We start from the raw sequence: 24451 nt of genomic DNA on the forward strand, positions 1-24451 counted from the left end.
GCCACTGTCGTGCTTGAATCAAAAGATGCATACCAACCTCTAAGGTTAGCCAAAAATTGTATTTGAAAAGAGAAAGTGAGATTATCTGGCTTAGCCAAAAGCAACAATGACACAACTCTTGTATCTGCGATGCATATGAAATCACCTTTACAGAATGATTAGTGGTGCAGCTTCTAAAATGCTTGCTGGTGAAAAGTGCCATCAACATGAGATCCCATAATGTTTTCCAGGCAACAGATGAACAGAGGTGGTTTCTCATTCCCTACCTCTGCATAGGAGCCTGGACTTGATTCTATGACCTTAGGCAGATCATGAGAGGGAGGGCATCTTGGCCATCTTCTGGGCACGGAGTAGGGGCCACTGGGGTGTGTGGGGGGGGGTAGTTGTGACTTTACTGCATTGTGCAGGGGGTTGGACTAGATGACCCTGGTGGTCCCTTCCAACTCTATGATTCTATGATTTAGTCATCCTTCTCAATTCTAATCGCCACTATGGGGTCAGGAAGGAAATTTCCTCCAGGTCAGATTGGCCAGGAATCCTAAAGGGTTCCCCCATACACACACACACATCTTCTGGGCATGGAATAGGGGTCACTGGGGGAGTAGTTGTGTATTTCCTGCATAGTGCAGGGGGTTGGACTAGATGACCCCGGTGGTCCCTTCCAACTCTATGATTCTATGACTTTCCTGGTGGTCTCCTATTCAAGTACTAACTGGGGCCAACCCTGCTTAGCTTCCGAGATCTGACACAACCGGGCTAGCCTGGGCCATGCTTACGCAGGCTTTTCCCCATCACAAGATGCAGACATGTGACGCTTGAGAGATATCGTTAATTAATGCATGAGTGCTGTTGACTGTCAATCAAGAGTTCTAAACTCCGATTCCAGATTTCCTACAGCACTGGAAGTCTTTCAATAAATAAGACCTACCATACATTCTCACGGACTATAACGGGTAGGAAAGACATAGCTCTGTGTATCAAGTGCACAGCCTGACAAGGTTTTCCAGCGGCACCTGCCAGCCATCTCTCTCCTCATTATTGCCTACCTTTACAGCTTTTCCCGTCTTCAGCCAGCTGGAAGGAACTGTTGCAATAGCAGGCCGGGCCGTTCAGAGTTGGGACGCAATTGTGCTGGCAGCCCATAGTGGAGCAGTTCGTCAAGAATTCTAAGGAAAAGAGAAAAAGAAGCAAATGGTATCCATTAGAGGCTAGGAAAGTGGTTTATATTAGAGCATCCTTCACATGTGAGGCTTAGTCAGACCTTTCTTTAAAGCCGTCTGTGAAGCAAACGTAATACGTATACGGGCCAGAATGCACACTGGATTTCTCATCAGCGTTAACAGCATCCATATGTGGCCCCCAAAAATTCTGCAGTTCTTGATGCTGCTGTCTAACAATTGGACTGTAAAAATGGCAATTATTTTTAAACTGCTCAGCTTGGTTGTGCCCCCCAAAAAGACACGAAGACCATTTATGCAGGGCTGTTTCCCTCGCGGTCACCTCGCCGACTGCTCTGGTGCTTCGTTTTGATTACTCATGCCTTTACCGACTGTCAGAGGTCGTCTTGCTCTCCCCATGTGATTCCATGCATTTTGCCCGTGTTCTCCAGATGCTATTTTAGCGAGAATCCGGAAAACGCAGCAAAACGCACAGAGACCCGCAGGGAGAGCGAGGCGACTTCTGACTGTCAGGAAAGGCACGCGTAATCAAAACAAAGCACCACAGCAGTTGTTGGGGGTGACCATGGGGAAACAGTCCTGCATAAATGGCCAAAGATGCCTCCGTTACCTTACAGTTCTGGCAAAACCGTATGAATCCCATACATATTTCAAACACTGCAATCACAATGTGACCTGGGCCCTTGGTGCATCACGGATCAGCATCACAAAAATGATAACTACTATTTCCAGATCCATTTAAAAAAACCCTCTAAATAAATAAATAAATTGATACAGGGCACCAAACATGGCAGGAATAGGAGCACGAATGTACAGAAGCTGGCTTGGGCTCAACTCACACAAACTATGGCAGTGATCATTCCATCTATACTAGAGCTGCCCCAATACTGCACACAAATGTCTATGCCAGATTTTCCCAAACATTTCGGGCCACCGCCCCCTTGGTTCCACAAACTCAACCCCAGTGCCCCCTGCCCTATCCTATAAAAAGCATTATTCAAAATAGGGGTTTGCATGATGCACTAAACAAGATAATAACAATAACATTTCAAAACAGTAATAATTAATTGCACATCAAATTAAAACTTTTTAGTTGAAATTTATTCAACAAAACTGATGAACTTGATCCAGTGGTACCAAAGTCTGCGGGGGAAAATGCTGATAGTTTCCACCAAATTTGCCAGCATGGCGCCATAGTTTGATCTATTGTGATTTAGTGAACAACACAGTTGAAGGCGCCCACCTCTAGCGCCCCCCCTGCTGCCCTCTTGCCTCTTAGTGCCCCCTTAGGTAATACCACTGACCCCCCAGGGGGTGGTACTGCCCACTTTGGGAACCACTGGTCTGTGCATACGGCATACAATTGTAATAGTCATTGCTCTTCTCTGTATGCCCACTTTCGTCCTTGACCCTTTGTTTCTAAGCCTCTTACATATGGAAGTTTTTGCTCTTTTCCTCAGTGTAACGTGTGCTGGTTGCTAGCCATGCAAATAGGCCTGAGAAGAGGGCGCACACTGCCAAAAGCAAGGACACGAAGTATGATTCCTCTGTGCAGTTCCCAAGGAGAGAGGGGGATTTTTATGGGAATTCTGTCCCAGGTAAAGAGTTTCAGGTTCTCTGCGATAACAGCGAATTAGCATCTGTTCCTTCCCAGATCATCAGAAGGTACCCCATGTCAATGAAGCATTACAGGAGCAAAAAGTGATAATCCACAGTGCAGGATGGATTGTTCTTAAGTGCCTTTCAAAGAATGGTGCTATAATATATCACTGCAAGCCATTCTACCCAGTGTTGTATCTACACATGTCTTCAGGAATGGGGTAACTACAGTCTCCTAACAGATTTTTGTTTTCATGAATAATTCAAGCCTCCCTCGGGAATAACTGAGGCAAAAACACCAGCGATGTTTTTTTTTTAAGTAGAACAAGAAAAAAAAGAAGAAAGAATGTGTAATACTAAAAGCCTCTTAGCAGGGTATCCCATAGAATCACAGAGTTGGAAGGGACCACCAGGGTCATCTAGTCCAACCCCCTGCACAAGGCAGGATCACAACCACCTCTCCCACACACACCCAGTGACCCCTACTCCATGCCTAGAAGATGGCCAAGATGCCCTCCCTCTCATGATCTGCATAAGGTCTCAGAATCAGCATTGCCGACAGATGGCCATCTTGCCTCTGCTTAAAAACCTCCAAGGAGCTTACCACCTCCGAGGAAGCCTGTTCCACTGAGGAACCGCTCTCTCTCTGTTAGAAAATTCTTCCTAATGTCTAGACAGAAACTCTTTTGATTTAATTTCAGCCCGTTGGTTCTGACCCAACCTTCTGGAGCAACAGAAAATAACTTGGCACCCTCCCCTATATGACAGCCCTTCAAGTACTTGAAGATGGTTATCACATCCCCTCTCAGTCTTCTCCTCTTCAGGCTAAACATACCCAGCTTCTTCAATCTTTCCTCATAAGACATGGTCTCCAGACCCCTCCCCATCTTTGTTGCCCTCCTCTGGACACGTTCCAGCTTGTCTACATCCTTCTTAAATTGAGGTGCCCACAACTGAACACAATACTCTAGGTGAGGTCTAACCAGAGCAGAGTAAAGTGATACCATCACTTCGCGTGATCTGGTAACCGAAGCGGTTTTATGAGATCCCCAAAATGAGATTCACCTCTAAACACTAAGGCCATGAAGTCCTGCATGAGATCAGTGCATCCAACAAAGTTACCCGATCAGCTAAGCTTTCATAATTGTTATGCATGGCTGCAATAAATGTTAATAAAATGTCCATCTGCCTCATGTTTCCACCATTGCACGGAGGGACAACTGGGGCCAATAACGAATTCTCCACAATAGTGATTTGTATTCGTTTCTCCAATAATCTGTGGCAACTCAGGATTCCACCAAGGTCAGTTAAAGACAAGTCGCATTTGACAGACTAATTTTTCCTCTACATTGACAAGGAGCTAGTCTAGTAGCAACTACCCGAGATGACCACAGAACGTAATGCCATGCCTAGACTGTCCTTAAAATTCTACAGGCTACAGAGATCAGTTCACCTGGAGAAGATGGCTGCTTTGGAAGGTGGACTGTTTGGCATTATACCCCACTGAGGTTCCTCCCCTCCCCAAACCCTGCCCTCCTCAGGCTCCACACCTCAAATCTCCAGGTATTTCCCAACTCGGAGCTGGCAACCCTAGTAGGGAGTGGTCCCCCTTCCATAGCAGAGCTGTGATTACTCCCTAGGGCTCCCAGGTCCCTCTTCACCATCAGCGGGAGATTCCTGGGGTGGAGCCTGAGGAAGGCGGGGTCTGGCAGGGGAGGGACTTCAATGCCATAGAGTCCAATAGCCAAAGTGGCCATTTTCTCCAGGTGAACAGATCTCTATTGGCTGGAGATCAGCTGTAATAGCAGGAAGTATCTGGTTAGTATCTGGAAGTACCTGGTTAGTACTCCAGCTAGTACCTGGAGGTTGGCCACCCTATCACTCCCCTCATGCTAGCACTCTGTCTCCCAGGAGCAGAATTTCAGGGGCCGTTTTGAACAGCTGTGCGAGGGGGAAGACAGGGAAGTCATGCTCCACAGAGGATATCTCTTCTGTCTGTGCCTTCTGATGGATCCAAGCCCATGTCTGTGGGGAGGGCTGTGACTCAGTGGTAGAGCATCTGCTTGGCATGCAGAAGGTCCCAGGTTCAATCCCTGGCATCTCCAGTTAAAAGGACTAGGCAAGTAGGTGATGGGAAAGACCCCTGCCTGAGACCCTGGAGAGCCACTGCCGGTCTGAGTAGACAATACGGACTTTGATGGACCAAGGGTCTGATTCAGTATAAGGCAGCTTCAGGTGTTCATGTGAAATGAAGGATAGATCTGCGAACAGTGGTCAGATCTCCTGTTCTTCTCAGCCACGGTTCTTCATGTGTGGGCTTGCTGGAATACATGGGCAGTTGCTGTGGCTTTTTCAGGCCTACTTGGTGGGGCCTTTCATGGTCAGAGCCGTGGAGCAGACTTTTCTATTCCTCACAACCTTGTTTTTAATGTTGCCAACCCAAATGATGTCAGTTTAGGAAGCATCTCCTAAGTTTCCAGAACCCATTTCACATCTACCTTCGGCACACGTGCAAACAGATTCCACAAGCAAAAAATAAGAACATAAGAACACAAGAAAAGCCCTGCTGGATCAGACCAAGGTCCATCAAGTCCAGCAGTCTGTTCACACAGTGGCCAACCAGGGGCCTCTAAGAAGCCCACAAACAAGACGACCGCAGCACCATCCTGCCTGTGTTCCACAGCACCTAATATAATAGGCATGCTTCTCTGATCCTGGAGAGAATAGGTATGCATCATGACTAGCATCCATTTTTACTAGTAGCCATGAATACCCCTCTCCTCCATGAACATGTCCACTCCCTTCTTCAAGCCTTCCAAGTTGGCAGCCATCACCACATCCTGGGGCAGGGAGTTCCACAATTTAATTATGCGTTGTGTGAAAAAATACTTCTTTTTATCTGTTTTGAATCTCTCACCCGCCAGCTTCAGCAGATGACCCCACGTTCTAGTATCATGAGAGAGCGAGAAAAGCTGTCCGCTCTCTCCAAACCATGCATAAGTGTATAATTACAATAGTGACACTGTTAACAAATTACCCTGATTAAGCAACAAGGGGTAGGATTTTTTGGGTCATCTCTTCAGGTCAATCCAAATACCTCAAAAGTTTTTGTAAAATAGGATGGCATCCTCTTTTGTTTAAAGAAATAAAAGTTGGGCACTGAGGCTAGCTGGCTCAAACAACCTCAGAGAAAACACTTGGAAGAGATAATGATCGTATGACCTAAATCACCGGAAAGCCTCAGGAAGCCACAATGTTTCATGTACATCACAGGATTTCTTTTTCCCCCAAACCAATCTCATAAATTGACTGCCTAATGGCTTTTGGGGTTATCTGGGAGTGTCCAGCCCTGCAGTTCCCAGAAACAACAATACGCACACGCCGATGCTGCCTCAGTCATAGAATCATAGAGTTGGAAGGGATCACCAGGGTCATCTAGTCCAACCCCCTACGCAAGGCAGGAAATTCACAGCTGCCTCCCCCCACACAACCCCAGTGACCCCTACTCCATGCCTAGAAGATGGCCAAGGTACCCTCCCTCTCATGATCTGCTTAAGGTCACAGAATCAGCATTGCTGACAGATGGCCATTTAACCTCTTCTTAAAAACCTCCAGGGAAGGAGAGCTCACCGCCTCCCGAGGAAGCCTGTCCACTGAGGAACCGCTCTAACCATTAGAAAATTCTTCCTAACGTCTAGATGGAAATTCTTTTGATTTAATTTCAACCCGCTGGTTCTGGTCCGACCTTCCGGGGCAACCCAGAAGGCTTCGATGTGGTAAAATAAATAAATGAATGGCACCAACTTGCTGAGCTTGCCAGCGACTCAAATAAAGCTGCAATAAGATAAGCTTCTGCAGCTCCAATTAACACACAAAAGGGGTTGGGGGACTGCGCCTTTTGTGGCTAAAAGGGACACTCATTGTGTGCGACTAGAATGCACTTCAACCTACAAATGGCTCTTTGTCTCTCCCCCCCACCCTTTTCTTCCCTGGTTGCTACCGCCGACTCTTCGGCACTCAGCATTTCAAGGCTCGCAAGAGCTCCCATGCATATGTATTTGTGTCCAACCGGCTTCCCACAATTTCAATGTGGAATTCGTTATGAGAAGCGCTGCGGGGCGAATGCATACATGACGGTTTCTCTGATAACGCAAGTCGTCCTGACTGAACTGAAGGTATGAGGTCGCCCCAAATAATGCAATTTGTAATCAGAGTTACAGGAGAGACAGCTTCTTTCCCCCAGAACATACTCCCGCAGCAGCCATTCTCCTCCTGGTCATTTGCAAAGCAATCGCACCTACGAATGGCTGTGCTTCGCTTCCACTGTCCTTTGTTTCTTGTGCATTGTGCCTGTTAGATTGCAAGCCATTCTGGCCAGATTTTAAGTGTTTAATTAACCACAATAGGATCCTTCCTGAGGCTAGAGGAACTTCCCTCCATCCTAAGGAGACACCCACCATCTCAGGTGGTTCGTCCTCCAATCCACACAGCCTTCTTCCAACTTGTGGCTTTTCCATTAGAGAAAGAGTTAATTAAGTTGGAGGGAAGTGAGAGCACAGGTCAGTGTGGAAGGTGGTTGGATCGCCCCAGGAGCCTTCCTCCAACTTCAGTGGCTCATTCTCCAATGGAAGAGCTAAATGAAGACAGAGGAAGGTTCCTTAGGATGGAGGAAGGCTTCAAACTTTGCTCAATGGTGAAGTACCTTCACCAGAGACCACGTCCAGCAATCCTTATCTTGCAACTAGCACTTCTCAGCCAGTGGTCCTTTGCCTGTGGGCCACAAGTGCAGGAAGCCAACCATGCCATACCATCAACTCTCCAGCATGGGAGCCAGCATGGTGTAGTGGTTAAGAGCAGTGGTTTGGAATGGTGGAGTCTGATCTGGAGAACCACATGAGAATCTGGATAGCCACTGATCTGGAGAACCACTCCTCCACATGAGCGGTGGAGGCTAATCTGGTGAACTGGATTTGTTTCCCCACTCCTGCACACGAAGCCAGCTGGGTGACCTTGGACAAGTTACAAGTTACAGCTCTATTAGAGCTCTCTCAGCCTCACCTACCTCACAGGGTGTCTGTTCTGGGGAGGGGAATGGAAGGTGATTGTAAGCCGATTTGAGTCTCCCTGAAGTGGTAGAAAAAGTTGGCATATAAAAACCAACTTTTCTTCTTCTCCCAGAAGTAGCACTTCAGGTGAGGCAGTGGGCCAGCTTCATCTCAAGGTGCAAAAGTAAAGGTGAAGGTAGTCCCCCAGTGCAAGCACTGGGTCATTACAAACCCATGGGCTGACATCACATCCCGACGGATACTAGGCAAACTGTGTTTAAGGGGTGGTTTGCCAGTGCCTTCCCCAGTCATCTTCCCTTTACCCCCAGCAAGCCAGGTACTCCTTTTACTGACCTGGGAAGGAAGGAAAGCTGAGTCGACCTTGAGCCGGCTACCTGAAACTGACTTCCGTCGGGATCAAACGCTGGTCATGAGCAGAACTTTTGACCGCAGTACTGCAGCTTACCACTCTGTGCCACGGGGCAAATCTTTTATTTAATTTTGCTTTCCCCCTTTTTAACCCCGGTGATAAATCTTGCTTGCTTTTAACTGTAATAACAAATAAACAAACGCTGAAGTACAGGAAACCCCTCTGAGGCACGCGCACAAGGAGGTCCGCACAACCCTTACAACCTTCTGAGTTTTGGCAGCAGTCGGCACAATGGAGGTCGTTCGTTCTCTCTCCCTCTCTCTAGTTCTCTCTCGAGGCTAATGGAATTACACGTAATAAATAACATTTATTAAACCCAGGCCCCGTCAGGCAGTCATCTGGGGAAGAATTAACTTAGCCTTATCCTCCCTAACAATGGCAGGGGCTTTTATAAGCTCTGAGCAAACAGCCATAGGAAACGAGTGTTTGCTGAGCATACACAGCCCAGCGGGAATTGGAGAGGACTGTTTGCAAAGATCCCCTGTGGACATCGAGCACCCACCAGGCATTTCTCCAAGCGTGTCTTCTCGGCTGCTTTTGCACGGAATGGCCGCACACTGTTCCACACGGCAGCAGAGAATGGCCATCTGGGCTGGACACTGCTACTGTTAGGTGGATTGGTAATTGGTTGATCAACCGAACCCAAAGGGTTCTCATTAATGGCACAACTTCATCCTGGAGAGAAGTGACCAGTGGGGTGCCACAGGGGTCTGTCCTAGGACCGGTACTACTTAATATTTTTATAAATGACTTGGATGATGGAACAGAGGATATGCTAATCAAATTTGCAGATGACACCAAGTTGGGAGGGGTAGTTAATACCCCAGAGGACAGGGTCAGAGTTCAGAATGACCTTGATAAATTGGAGAGCTGGGCCATAAGCAATAAAATGGATTTCAATAGGGAGAAGTGTAAGGTACTTCACCTAGGCAGAAAGGCACAGGTACAGGATGGGAGAGAGTTGGCTTGACAACAGTACATGTGAAAGAGATCTGGGAGTCTTATTGGACCACAAACTGAACATGAGTCAACAGTGTGATATGGCGGCTAAGAAGGCCAATGCAATTCTGGGCTGCATCAATAGGAGCATTGTGTCTAGATCAAGGGAAGTAATACTACCACTGTATTCTGCATTGGTCAGACCTCACTTGGAATACTGTGTCCAGTTTTGGGCTCCACAATTTAAGAAGGATGTTGACAAGTTGGAGCGTGTCCAGAGGAGAGCGACCAGAATGGTCAAAGGTCTGGAATTCATGCCCTATGAGGAGAGACTTAAGGAGCTGGGTTTGTTTAGTCTGGAGAAGAGAAGGTTAAGGGGTGACATGATAGCCATGTTTAAATATTTGAAGGGATGTCATGTTGATGAGGGAACTAGCTTGTTCTCTGTTGCTCCAGAGACTAGGACACAGAGTAATGGATTTAAACTAAGAGAAAAGCAATTCCACCTAAACATTAGGAAAAACTTTCTGATGGGGACGGCTGTTCAACGGTGGAATGCGCTGCCTCGGAGGGTGGTGGAGTCCCCGTCTTTGGAGGTCTTTAAGCAGAGGCTGGATGGCCATCTGTCGGGAGTGCTTTGATTGTGGGATCTGCATGGAAGGGAGTTGGACTAGATGGCCCTTGTGGTCTCTTCCAACCTTGTGAACCCGTGAACCCACAGCACCATGGTGAGGGGGAGGATCCAAACTGCAGTCTAATGCAGCGGCCAATGAAATTTATGCATGAGAGGAGCTGGCCAATCCTGCATCCTAGTTCTCCAGATGCTGCATACTTCCTTATCCTCCTTTGCTCCTTGTAGTTCCATAAGAGCAGGGGGAGGGGATGGTTGCTCTGGTTAGACCTCACCTAAATTATTGTGTTCAGTTTGGGGCACCTCAGTTTAAGAAAGATGTAGACAAGCTGGAACGTGTCCAGAGGAGGGCAACAAAGATGGGGAGGGAGACCAAATCCTATGAGGAAAGGCTGAAGGAGCTGGGTATGTTTAGACTGAAGAGGAGAAGACTGAGAGGTGATATGATAACCATCTTCAAGTACTTCAAGGGCTGTCATATAGAGGAGGGTGCCGAGTTGTTTTCTGTTGCCCCAGAAGGTCGGACCAGAACAAATGGGTTGAAATTAAGTCAAAAGAGTTTCCATCTAGACATTAGGAAGAATTTTCTAACAGTTAGAGCGGTTCCTCAGTGGAACAGGCTTCCTCGGGAGGTGGTAAGCTCTCTTTCCCTGGAGGTTTTTAAGCAGAGGCTAGATGGCCATCTGTCAGCAATGCTGATTCTGTGACCATGGGCAGATCATGAGAGGGAGGGCATCTTGGCCATCTTCTGGGCGTGGAGTAGAGGTCACTGTGGGTGTGGGGGGGAGGTAGTTGTGAATTTCCTGCCTTGAGTAGGGGGTTGGACTAGATGACCCTGGTAGTCCCTTCCAACTCTATGATTCTATGGTGCGGATAAAGCCTTAAGCAAGGCTTTCTTTCCTTTAGCCAGCGTAGAAGACTGCCTTTGTCTGATTGGTGGCAGCAGGGCTTGCAATACAAAGGCCACCTCCATTGGAAGGCATGACCAACTCCGGGGAGGCACAACCGGCTCTTTCAACTCCTCCCAGACTGGTTATAGAGCATGCTCAGAGTAGGGAGGTAGCCTACTCTGTCCCACAAGCTCAGAACCAATCACTACCAGTGTAACATAGGTAGCAACAGCAGATTGCATGCTTTCCACTTTGTTTCATCCACTGGTTGTGCAGAGGACCCTTGATCTTCAGATGCTCCTCTCGTAGGTGCCTGAAATTTGCGCGCCCCGAACAGCTGGGCTGACAATCTTTGCTATTTGTTACCTGCATAGGTCAGATTTGAACCAATCACTTTACATATGAAAGTACAGAACAGTCTTGTATTATGGCAATGTACATTCCTGGTAACTTTGCTGCCATGGGGAAAGGCTATGATTCAGTGGTAGTATATCTCCCTCACCTGCCAAATGTCCCAGGTTCAATCCCCGGCATCTTCAGCTGAAAGGGACCTTGCAGAAGATGATGGGAAAGATCTCTACTGTGACTCTGGAGAGCAGCTATCAGTCAGACTGGAGCAATACTAATCTTGATATAACAACAGTCTGATTGCAGTATAAGGCAGCTTCCTCCATTCATGCAGGCTCAGTTTTGCACAATGTACTATGACATAAAAAAGGTAAAGGTAGTCCCCTGTGCAAGCACCAGGTCATTATTGGCCCATGGGGTGACATCACATCCCAACGTTTCCTAGGCAGACCATGTTTTACGGGATGGTTTGCCAGTGCCTTCCCCAGTCATCTTCCCTTTACCCCCAGCAAGCTGGGTACTCGTTTTACCGACCTCGGAAGGATGGGAGGCTGAATCAACCTTGAGCCGGAGGAGGAGGAGGAGGAGGAGGTTGGTTTTTATATGCCGACTTTCTCTATCACTTAAGGGAGACTCAAACCGGCTTGCAATCACTTTCCCTTCCCCACAGAAGATACCCTGTGAGGGAGGTGAGGCTGAGAGAGGGTGACTTGCCCAAGGTCATCCAGCTGGCTTCAAGTGTAGGAGTGAGGAAATCATCGTCCCTTCTCCTCCCCACAACAGACACCCTGTGAGGTTGGTGGGGCTGAGAGAGTGTGACTAGCCCAAGGTCACCCAGATGGCTTTGTGCGGAAGAGCAGGGAAACAAATCCAGTTCACAAGATTAGCCTTCGCCGCACATGTGGAGGAGTGGGGAATCAAACCTGGTTCTCCAGATCAGAGTCCACTGCTTCAAACCACCCCTCTTAACCGCGACACCACACTGGGGTTGGGTTTGTGCAGCAAAATATGTTTTCAGCACCCCCCCTCCACGCCAGCGCTTTCTGGAGAATACAAGTTGGCCACTCCTGCTTGTAGCACTTTGCCACCTACCACTTGACACTAGTTGCACCTATGTTAGACTGCTGGCCTCGGGTACCAGCGGCTCAGGAACTGGGCTGATCTTTTGCGAACGGTGCTAAGAATCATCGCCAAGCCTGACAGAGAACAGGATTTGACAGGGTGAAACAACGAACACGCACAGCCCAGGAAATAGCTGCTGCTTCCCAGCAAAGCTACCAGGTGACCTACAAGACTGAGGGAAAGAGGAAGGTTTGTCATTTCCCATCCACAGATGGACAGAAGAGCCCACACGATCTAGGAGGTGCCTGGTGCCCGGGTTTAGAACAACCCCATGCGAGCATTGCTCTTTCTGAATTTTACTTTTAGCTCAAATTTGACACCATGCGTGGAGCAACTGTAAATATATATTTTTTCAAATTATGCAACTGTCTACTAAGAGCCCTGTGGCGCAGAGTGGTAAGCTGCAGTACTGAAGGCTAAGCTCTGTTCATGACCTGAGTTTGATCCCAACAGAAGTTGGTTTCAGGTAGCCGGCTCAAGGTTGACTCAGCCTTCCATCCTTCCAAGGTCGGTGAAATGAGTACCCAGTAGGGCTGTTGATTCAGTTCCTTCCGACATGGAAAACAGCCGAATTTCCCCCGATTCGGCGGTTTCCAGTTCGGATAGAGCCGAAGTCAAAAAAGGCGGGAAAACGACGAGCCAAACTCGGTGAGTTCGGGTGGACGGCGGATAAATTTGTACAACTTCGGTGCCCCCGAATCAGCATTCTCCCGCAGCCAATGGTGGCCCAAGCTGGGTCTTCTTCTGGCCAATCAGAGCAGGGACTCTCCCTTTTGAATTGGCCAGGAGAAGAGTATAAAAACTCCCGAGTCCCTCCCATCCCATCCCCTCCCGAGTTCATTTCCTTCCATTTTGGTGGTACTGCTCCTGAGAGATCCTGAGCTGAGCTGAGCTGCTTACTGGAATAGCATTGGATTTACTTCTTGTCCCTGCTCCTGCTGGAAGACATCCACAGAGTTTGATTTTTGGGGTTTTTACTTCTACTGTGTGTGTGTGTTGGGGGGGGGAGACAAAGGGGGGTGACCTGTCCTGGTGGGGGGGCTTGATCTCCTCTTTGTGAGTGTGATTGTTGCTGTGGAAGATTTGAATCCAGCAGCATGAAATCTATCAATCCTGAAGATACGCAATTTGCGCAGGTCACACTTACGCTAGTAGTGTTATAAGATGCACTTTGGCTGTGTTGAAATGAAAAGATGCGTTACCCATGCTAGTTACACTGTTTACTTACGCTTTGAGCGTTGTTGGATGCACTTTCAGCGTAGATACATCGGCTCTTAGAAGCCACGGACTGGCTTCTAATGTGTAGGGGGGGCAACCTCTCCTGGGGGGGCCTTGATCTCCTCTTTGCGAGTGTGATAGTTTTCACTGGTTGCCACCTTCGCCTGGAGGTCAGTGTGGGTCGGTGAGTCTCTCTCTGGCTGCCCCAGAAACAATGGGAGGTTTTGCCTTGGTTTTGCCGCTCTCTCCTCTTCATTCCAATGGGCGGAGGGGGGGACCCAGACCCCATAACCCGGGACCCGCTGACCCAATCTGCACCAAAATTGAGGGTTCTTGCAAGAAGGGTCCCCTCAAGCGACACTGAAAGTTTGGGACCTCTAACTCCAAAAATGCCCCCCGGAGCCACGGAAAGCTGCAAATGTGCTTAAATGGCATTAATCAGCCAAATTTATTCACGAACGCCAAATTTCATGCCGAATTCTGCGGATCCGAATAGGGGGAATTCGGACTTTGGCATTTCCCAAATAAAAACGAGCCGAATTTTGCCGAATCCGAATTTTACCGAATTTTTTTTTTCAACAGCCCTAGTACCCAGCTTGCTGGGGGTAAAGGGAAGATGACCGGGGAAGGCACTGGCAAACCACCCCGCAAACAAAGTCTGCCTAGTAAACGTGGAGATGTGATGTCACCCCATGGGTCACGAATGACCTGGTGCTTGCACAGGGGACCTTTACCTTTTACTACCATTAGGGGAATGCCCCCCCAATGGGAAATCAAGGACACAAGGAATAACAAGGCTAAGCAGGCCTGGGTAAGAAATGCTTCCATATTCTCTTCGAGGAAAAAAATCATAGGGTTGGAAGGGGCCATACAGGCCATCTTGTCCAACCCTCTGCTTAATGCAGGATCAGCCTAGAGCAGGGGTGTCAAACATACGGCCCAGAGGCCGGATCTGCCCCCCTGAGAGCTCTTATCTGGCCCATGAGCCAGACATGGTAGCTACCACCCCCATCCCGATCTGGGCTTGCGAGGCATGGCCCGGCCCAACCAAGTAGCATTTATGTCATATCCGGCCCTCGTAACAAATGAGTTCAACACCCCTGGCCTAGAGCATCCCGAACAAGTGTTTGACCAGCCTCGGCTTAAAAACTGCCAGTGAGGGAGAAGGTACCTAAGCGTTTCCCCTTAGATCCATTATAAACCCTCCCCAGTCTGAGTCTCTAAAAACGGCTGCTTAAAGATCCCCAGAACAGCTTTCCAAGCTTCCAGTTGCAAAATAAACTGTGCTTGACCTTGCAGTGTCCTATACCTTCCCTCCCCTCTCAACACAAAAGCTTTCCTCCAAGCCAAGAGCAGAGAGGGGCCGTTTCGCAATCTCTGGCGGTCTCCAGCCTCACGATCACGTCGCGGCAACGAGTGTCGATATGGCCGCCATTTGGCAGCACAGCCGCCACATGTGCCCAGACACTGAATCAATCTGGAACGCATCAGGAGGTTCGTGTGCAGTAAGAGAAGGTCGTGTTGTGCAATTAAAGGGTTTTGAACTTCTTTATTCCACTGGAACAAGACAAGAAGCGCAGCTGCCTTTGTCTAAGTCTCGCAGTTAGAGGGAGGAGGAGGAAGAGGAGAAGAGGAGTTGGTTTTTGATATGCCAACTTTCTCTACCACTTAAGGACGCTTACGATCGCCTTCTCTTCCACCACCACCACCCCCCACACACACAACAGACACCCTGTGAGGTAGGTGAGGCTGAGAGGGCTTTAAGAGAGCTGTGACTAGCCCAAGGTTATCCAGCTGGCTTCATGTGGAGGAGTGGGGAATCACACCCGGTTGTCCCAATCAGAGTCCAAACCACCATTTTAACCACCGCTCCAAACCACCACTTTTAACCACTACACCCCGCTGGCTCTCTAAGGAGGGGTTACTGAGGTTCAATGTAGAGTTGGGAAACCGAAATGAGTCACACATATGTTGCTTTTGACGAGTTTCAGGTTATCTTTGGTTAGAGGAAGGAACAGACTGGTGGTTGCTGACCGATCAAACAAACAAACAACTTTATTACGGCCTTGCCAGAAAATGCTGACCGATCAGTTTTAGTTCAGTTTCATATGGATACGCAAAATCTACAAAGGGGGTCTCCAATCGAGCTCTTCACCTCTTAGCAAGGCTACCTGTATCGACAGCATGCATACATGTGGCAGGATACCACCAGCCTCATCTCACACGCTGGGCTTGCCACCCGCCATGCCACTGTCAAATGGTCAGCCACAGCATTTACAGGAAAGGACAGGACCTAATACAGTAAAAGCGGCCACAGTCATTGCTAGCCAGACCCAATTCAGTTAGCTGACCCAGCTCAGAAAATATCGGGGGGGGGGGAGGAAAGACAGCAGAGAAGTCTGGGAAACATGCAGGAAGCAGATCCCAGAGAGAACAAAAACGGGGAGGGGATCTACTGTCAAAAAGGGCCAATGGATCCGTGCTATGGTGGGGCAGGGAAAATAGCTGGAAGATGCAAGCAAGCAAAAATGGATGGAGAACTCAGGAGCTTAACCCATACTGGAAGACTGCAAGCCAAGTAAAAGGGAAGGGGGGAAGAATTTTTTAGCAGATAAGAAGAGCTGTGAAATGCCTGGATTTTCTTCTTCTTAGGAAGAATTTTCTAACAGAGCAGTTCCTCAGTGGAACAGGCTTCCTCTGGAGGTAATAAGCTCTCCTTCCCTGGAGGTTTTAAGCAGAGGCTAGATGGCCATCTGTCAGCAATGCTGATTCTATGACCTTAGGCAGATCATGAGAGGGAGGGCATCTTGGCCATCTTCTGGGCATGGAGTAGGGGGTCACTGGGGGTGTGAGCGGGAGGTAGTTGTGAATTTCCTGCATTGTGCAAGGGGTTGGACTAGATGACCCTGGTGGTCCCTTCCAACTCTATGATTCTTACTTTCTTGCTGGGGAAAAGGTTTGGTTTGCAGTGTTTTTACAGAAAGAATTCTTGGCCCGTATTTGACACCAGAGCTTTCTTACTGGGGCAGAAGAAGGTAACCCAAGCCAGAAGTTTGGGGCACCGTGTTCATGCAGGGATTCCTATCAGGTTTTATTTGGGAACGGATGCATTACCTCCATATCATTCATACTCTCTTCATGTACAAGCTTTATTTTCCCACCACAAAACTGCTCATATTTGTCCAGGGAATCAGGACAGGGCACCCTACTGTTCTTTGCTCCACTTTCTGGAAAGGATATGGCATTCTCTTTGGCTCCAAGAACTCTTGCCTCCAGAGGCCAGGTAGGTGGCGATCAGAAGCAGGACCTTCTCTGAGGGGGCACCCCATTTATGGAAGACCCTCCCAAGAGGCATTTGTATGAAACAAAGGGCACTTTTATAAAGGGAACATGATTGTAGTTTATTCCACAGTGTATTCTATGTATTGGCTTGCTTTTACTGCATTGCTTTCTTCTTTTGCAATTCCATTTTTTCCCATTCTTTACGACGTATCATTTCTGATACCATTCCCCCTCCAACGTTTCTATTTTTGGTGATCCTAGTCCTGTTGCAATGTTTGTTGGATGTCTTGTACTGTTTGAGTGCCACTGTTTTACACTGTCTAATCTACCTTGAATCCCAGTGAAAAAGGAGGGCTATGAACCAACTAAATAAATATGATGCTACATTCCTTCTCTAGATGCCAGGTAAGCATGGTTTTATTCTCCTGAATGCCTGGGAGATTATTTGTCTGGCAGCCGCTTCTCGTTCTTCTTTGAAGTGCTGTGTTTTGAAACAGTACTTTTAAAAAAATTTGTGTTACTGGTTGTAAGCAGCGTTGCAGGTTTTTCCATCAAAACATAGAATGTAAAGGGGTTTCGAAGGGGGATTAGAAAGAGAGACTGCTGAATGACAACTAATCATGAAGCTCAAGACTATGCATTCTCCGGGACTTAATAGAGATCTAGGATTCCTGTCTCATTACCAATGCTGATTTCTCCACGCCTACTACCCCTCTGCATATCACACCTAATCCAATCATGCCTGCTAATGTCATTTACTTGCTTTTGACATTTACATTGCCATTGTGTGTCAAGTTCACTCCTCTCTACTTAAGGATAGATGGACTCACATTCTAGTTGTATTTGAAGAAGTGAGCTGTGGCTCACGAAAGCTCATACCCTGCCAGAAATTTTGTTAGTCTTTAAGGTGCTACTGGACTCCTACTCTTTTCTACTGCTAGTGACAGACTAACACGGCTACCCATCGTGATCTGTCTCCACAGAATGTAAATGTTTTTTATATAAAAGAAATCATGTTTGGAAACAGCATTCTGAAGAAAAAAACTGAGTGGTATTCACCCTTGCCTATGCTAATGTTCAAGAGTAAGGCTATATTCTCCTTCCTTTAGCTTCAGTAGCAGGGAGGCATAAATCAGAAGAAGAAGTAGGGAAAGCGAATGACTCACCCTTCCTCAAAGATCCTGGTCTGATAACTCTACGAAACCGTGCAATCAGAATGAATTAAGCAAACTGATACAAATAATACTTTAACATGTAATTTTCGCTTGGCACATCACCCTGGCTGAAGTTCCTCTATTACAGTTCCTTCCCCATGCATGGTTAGTACTCGGGCTACCAGTGAAATCAACACTGAATCCGAAGTATACACTCTGGAGACTTCAATCCCGGCTGGCGGAAGCCAAGTTAAAATCCCTCATCGGCCAAAATACAGAAGAAGAAGATCATTAAAACAAGCTCCAGTAATGGAAGAAGGAGAAGGAAAAGAAGAAGAAGGTAAAGAAAAAGAAGGAGGAGAAGGAAAAGAAGAAGAGTCGGTTTTTATATGCCAACTTTCTATAGCACTTAAGGAAGAATCAAACTGGCTTACAATTACATTCCCTTCCCCTTCCTACAACAGACTAGGGCTGTTGGAAAAAAAAACATTTGGTAAAATTCGGATTCGGCGAAATTGGGCCTGTTTTTATTCTGGAAATGCCGAAGTCCGAACTCCGCCGATTCGGTGCTGTGCAATTCGGCGTGAGATTCAGAGTTCAGGGGGAAATTCGGCTCTTTAAAGCCATTAAAAACACATTTGTGCTTTCCGCGGCTCCGGCAGGGGAAGGTTTGGAGGTAGAGGTCCCAAACTTTAAGCGTAGCTTCAGGGGACCCTTCTTGCAAGAACCCCCAAGTTTGGTGACGATTGGGGTAGGGGGTCCCAAACTATGGGGCCCAGAAGGGGTCCCCCCATCTGCCCATTGCAATAAAGCCATTACAAACAGATTCGTGGCTTTCCGCGGCTCCGGGGGGGGGGCTTTTTGGAGGTAGAGGCCCCAAATTTTCAGCGTGCCTTCAGGGGACCCTTCTTGCAAGAACCCCCAAGTTTGGTGACGATTGGGGCAGGGGTCCTGACTTATGGGGCCCGGAAGGGGTCCCCCGCTCTGCCCATTGGAATGAATAGAAATAGACCGTTTGGAGTCAGAGTTTGCAAAACCATGCAAAGCAACATGTGACGCGACCTTGGGAGTTTGCAAACCATGGAAAGGGACAGAGGCGCGCTAGCTATGCATAAGGAGCAGGTGGGGGTAGAATTTCCCCTTTTGCATCGGGACTGGGCAAATGCACTATTTAAGTCACAATTTGAAAACCAGTTTTGAGCGAGCATCAAAACAGACCTAACCGATTTTATGAATGAGGGAAAACCTGAGGACACACAACTGAAGCCCGCCCCCCTCAAACCAGGGAGAGAGAGACGCGAGCGGGCACACACAACCCCAGGCAGAACGGGCGAAACCCCCCCTCTCAAACCAGTACGGCTCGGCCCCAAACGGGAAAAAAAACGAGGAGGAGGCGCTGTTGCCGAGCGGCGCCGGGGAGAGACTCACGCAAGCCGCACCGTCACACTCAACCCCAGGCTAGGGGCAAAAAACAAAAGCAGAGCACAGCACACACTCCCGCAGAGGCGAGCGGGCACACCCCCCTCGGCAGAACAAGCAAAAGCCCCCTTTGGCTTCCACCACCCACCCACAGAAACTGCTCCCCACACACACACACACACAGACTCTGCTTCCCCCCCACACACACACACAGGAGAAAAGGTATAGAGAAAAAAACCCAAAATCAAACTGTGTGGATGTCTTCCAGCAGCAGCACGGAGGAGAAGTAAATCCAATCATACTCCGGTAAGCACCAGGAGTCAGGAGTAATCCAATTCGATTCCATTTATGCACGGGAGGTTTTGCCTTGGATTTGCCGCTCTCTAGATGCACAGGATCACCTGCTCCCAATCATTCCAGAGGGTGGATGGGGGGGACCGCATAACTCGGGACCCCCTGACCCAATCTTCACAAAAATTGGAGGTTCTTGCAAGAAGGGTCCCCTGAAGCTACACTGAAATTTCGGGACCTCTACCTCCAAAAATGCCCCCCCAGAGCCGCAGAAAGTCATGACTGTGATGTAAATGGAATAAAGATGCACATTAGGAATGGGGGGACCCATTCCGAGCCCCATAACTTCGGACCCCCTACCCAATGTTCACAAAACGTGGGGGGTCTTGCAAGAAGGGTCCCCTGAAGCTACACTGAAATTTTGGGACCTCTACCTCCAAAAATGCCCCCCCCCCGGAGCCGTGGAAAGCAGTGAATGTGTTGTTAATCGCTTCATTCCAATGGGCAGATTGGGGGGACCACTTCCGGGCCCCATAAGTCCGGGCCCCATGACCCAATCTTCACAAAAATTGGGGGTTCTTGCAAGAAGGGTCCCCTGAAGCTACACTGAGATTTTGGGACCTCTACCTCGAAACATGCCCCCCCAGAGCCGCGGAAAGGCGCGAATGTACACAAGCAGCCCCCCCATCTCTCACACGCACCCCATCTCTCTCTCACACACAAACAGACACTCTCTTTTTCTCTCCCCGGGCCGCACAGCAGCTGGGCTCACACACTCAACCGCGACTGATTGGCCAGAAGAAGACCCAGCTTGGCCACCGATTGGCCGCGGGAGAATGCTGCTTACTAACTGACGGTTATGCTGCTGATTTGGAGCGCCTGAATTTGCCGAATTTATTCGGCGATCACCCTGAACTTACCGAATTTGGCTCGTCATTTTCTCGCCTTTTTTTATTTCGGATCCATCCAAAGTAGAGACCGACAAATCGGGGGAAATTCGGCTGTTTTTCGGTTCGGATGGAACCGGACAGCCCTACAACAGACACTCTGTGAGGTAGGTGGGACTGAAAGAGTTCGCAGAGAGCTGTGACTAGCCCAAGGTCACCCAGCTGGCTTCATGCGGAGGAGTGGGGACACCAACCCGGTTCACCAGATTAGCCTCCGCCGCTCATGTGGAGGAGTGGGGGGGAATCAAACCCGATTCTCCAGATCAGAGTCCACCGCTCTTAACCACTAAACCACGGTGGGTCAGAACTCCCTCTCTCTCCATAACCTACCTTACAGAGTTTTTGTTCTGTTAAGATGTAATAAAAACATAAGAGACATGAGCGAAGAAAACACCCACAATACTGAGAGGTTAATTTCAAATTTTGTTACTATAAGGAGTGAAAGCTCTGGCTAGCCTGATCTCATCAGATCTCAGAAGCTCAGCGGGGTCGGCCCTGGTTAGTTACTTGGATGGGAGACCTCCAAGGAATACCAGGGTTGTTGTGCTCTTGCCTTGAAACTCCTACTGGGTCACCATAGGTTTTGATGGCACTTTACACATATACAAGGCATGAAAATAAATAGTAGGGGGAGAGATCGAACCGTGGACAGCAATTTCTCTAGGAATACAATTTAACGTGGAAATGCCAGGCAAGGCTCTTAATATCTGCTGCTGTGGGAAGCGTCACACCATTCCACCGCATTTTAGAGAACAGATTAGAATCTGAAATTAATATCCTCCCAAGCATCCTTTTCCTTCTCCCCCGCCATAAATCCGATAAAGCTTTGTAAACAAGCTGTTATGGCCGTGTCGCCTATTAAATCCTGTATAAAAAGCAGGATTTAGAAACCGGCTTCAGGGCAATTTGTACTATGATGCCAAAGGAACAATAGCCCCCTTTTCCTTTCCCTGCTCAATTTTACCCAGAAACTCAATAAGGGCTGTAAATTAAGCAGCCTAAACAACCCAAAGACCTTACTGCTGCTAGGTTTTTTCAGAGGCTTTCTAGGCCGAACTCTACTTAATGTACAGATCTATGTCAGCACGTGTATGAATTTTAAATAATAAATAAATTGGGGGAAAGAGCTCATCACATCATAAAGCTGTGCTTGGACTGTACCATTTCAGCCTGCATATCTGGATGGCCTTGACATATCTGGAAGGCCAGAAACATAAAAACAGAGGACTGGAAACCGAGGTATACGGTGCAGACCAAACCATGGTTAGTAGTTGTCCTTAAACCTGGTTAAGATCTCTATCATACATGGAAACCTACGATTTCACTTACAGTGCCATCCTAAAGCGGAGATTACACCCTTCAAAGCCCACTGACTTCCACGAACTAGTGGGTGTGAAGCGCCTTCAAGTAGCTTCCAACTTATACTGCCCTTATGAGTCCCTGTCTTTGGAGGTCTTTAAGGAAAGGCTGGATGGCCATCTGTCGGGAGTGCTTTGATTGTGAGATCCTGCATGGCGGGGGGAGGGTTGGGGTCACTGGGGATGTGTGGGGGAGGTAGTTGTTAATTTCCTGCATGTACAGGGGGTTGGACTAGATGACCCTGGTGGTCCCTTCCAACTCTACGATTCTAATTAATGACCTCCAAAACATCCTATTGATAACAGCCTTGCTCAGGTCTTGTAAACTGAGGGCTGTGGCTTCCCTTATAGAGTCAACTCACCTCATACTGGGTCTTGCTCTTTTCCTGCTGCCTTCAACTTTTCCTACCACTATTGTATTTTCCTTAAAAGGATGCAGAGTCATAGAATCATAGAGTTGGAAGGGACCACCAGGGTCATCTAGTCCAACCCTCTGCACAATGCAGGAAATTCCAAACTACCTCCCCACCACACACACCCAGTGACCCATACTTCATGCCCAGAAGATGGCCAAGGTGCCCTCCCTTTCATGATATGCACATGTAAATGTGCTTAGGATACCAATGATAGGGAGCCAGCCCCAAGGCAACACCATGAGACACTAATGAAAAATAAGAACATAAGAAAAGCCATGCTGGATCAGACCAAGGCCCATCAAGTCCAGCAGTCTGTCTACGCAGTCGCCAACCAGGGGCCTCCACGAAGCCCACAAACAAGATGACTGCAGTAGCATCCTGCCTGTGTTCCACAGCACCTAATATAATAGGCATGCTCCTCTGATCCTGGAGAGGATAGGTATGCATCACGACTAGTATACATTTTTACTAGTAGCCATGGATAGCCCTCTCCTCCATGAACATGTCTACTTCCCTCTTCAAGCCTTCCATGTTGGCAGCCCTCACCACATCCTGGGGCAGGGAGTTCCACAAAATGCCTGCCAGCTGGCAAATAAAGAGCTCTGGCTTGCTTGGTGCAGATATAATACTTCATCCTGGTTAACAGAAATCATGGCTTGGAAATACCCTTAAAATCATGCTTTCACCAGGCTGGTTTGCACCCATTTGTTAATTTTGGTTTGGTTGCTCAGTTCCAGTATTTAACCAGGATTACGTAAAGAAAAACAGAAATATGGTTAAGCATTACGTGTGTCCGGTGGGGTCTCCATCACAAGGGTCAATGATCCTGAGAGGGAAAGAGCTAGGCTAGAGGCTCCCTTGATAATCTCAGGGGTTGGGAAATGAATAGATGGGGAGGGTAGGTGAACCTTTGCGTCAGTCTTGAAGAGGAAGCTGGAAGTAGCCTGGATCTCCTCTAACATTTGATTCTGCTCTCTAAGTGGATCCCCCCCTCCCACTAAGAGAGCTATAGGCTGAGGGTTAAACAGTCTGTCTCTTTAGCCTGATCTCGTCAAGCACACACACACACACACAAATCTTGAAAGAACGTGGAAGTAATCCAACATCAGGCAAGACTAGGAGAATGTAATAGGCCAGGCAAAAACCATCCTTCTTTTCACAGCTCCTGTCCTGAAGCGAGGGATTCTGGCAGGTTTCTGCTGACAGCCCGAAAGGTGTTATCAGGGCTTCACTCTCCTGTTGCCTGAAAAGCTGCAGGAAGAAAATTGATTCCAAAAATAGAAGCTTGCAGGACAAGCCAAAGAAAGCAAAGACGGTTGCTTCTCTCGGACTTGCCCAGTTTGAAGAGAATGGGGAAGGGCTGTAGCTCAGTGGTAGAACATCTGCTCAGCATGCAGAAGGTCCCAGGTTCAATCCTTGGAATCTCCCGTTAAAGGGACTAGGCAGGTAGGTGATATGAAAGACCCCTGCCTGAGACCCTGGAGAGCTGCTGCTGGTCTAAGTAGATAATACTGACTTTGATGGACCTTGATGGTCCAATTCAGTATAAGGCAGCTCCATGTGCCCCTTATCTCAACATTCAGCCTGATGAAGGGTTTTGGGGGAATGTTGAAAGCATGCTCCCTTTTCCAGATATTCTAGCCGGTCCTAATAAAAAGGTGCTTCTCAGACTTTCCTACACACCAGCCCACCTGACTACAGTCTGTGCATGGGTCCCATTATGTTCCTTAATTCTACAACCCGAGGGCATCCAATGAAGCTGATGGGCAGTAGATTCAGGACAGACAAAAGGGAAAAAAACTTCTTTACACAGAGAGTGATTAAAATGTGGAATCCTCGGCCAGAGAATGTGGCGATGGCCACAGGCATAGACAGATTTAAAAGGGGGTTAGATGCATGAAGGATAGGTCTACCAGTGACTACTAGCCGGTGACTAAAGGGAACCTCCATGTACAGAGGCAGTAAAACTCTGAATCCAAGTGCCAGGAGGCAACATCAGGGGAAGGCCTCGGCCTTTATGCCCTGCTGTTGGCCCTGCACCGGTACTTTCCTTTCCTTTATCCCTTAGAAGCTCTTTGATCCACTGATCTTGAGCAGCATAGTTTTAAATCTATTATTTGGGGGATATAAAGACTGAAATAAATTTTGCCACTGCCAGTATAGCCTTGGGATCTCTATCGCTTA

The 24451-nt window shown here is 48.1% G+C and overlaps 1 protein-coding gene across 1 annotated transcript in view; it reads right to left on the minus strand.

Moving 5' to 3' along the window:
• Nucleotides 1-24451, minus strand: part of LRP1 (LDL receptor related protein 1) — a 400693-nt gene that overhangs the window by 230197 nt on the left and 146045 nt on the right. Inside the window, exon 5 of the mRNA XM_056867046.1 lies at nucleotides 1047-1166. Within this exon, the coding sequence (XP_056723024.1) occupies nucleotides 1047-1166 (120 nt within the window). The remainder of the gene's footprint in view (nucleotides 1-1046; nucleotides 1167-24451) is intronic.

This window comes from Euleptes europaea, chromosome 1 (genome assembly GCF_029931775.1).
Source record: "Euleptes europaea isolate rEulEur1 chromosome 1, rEulEur1.hap1, whole genome shotgun sequence".
Taxonomy (NCBI): Eukaryota; Metazoa; Chordata; class Lepidosauria; order Squamata; family Sphaerodactylidae; genus Euleptes; species Euleptes europaea.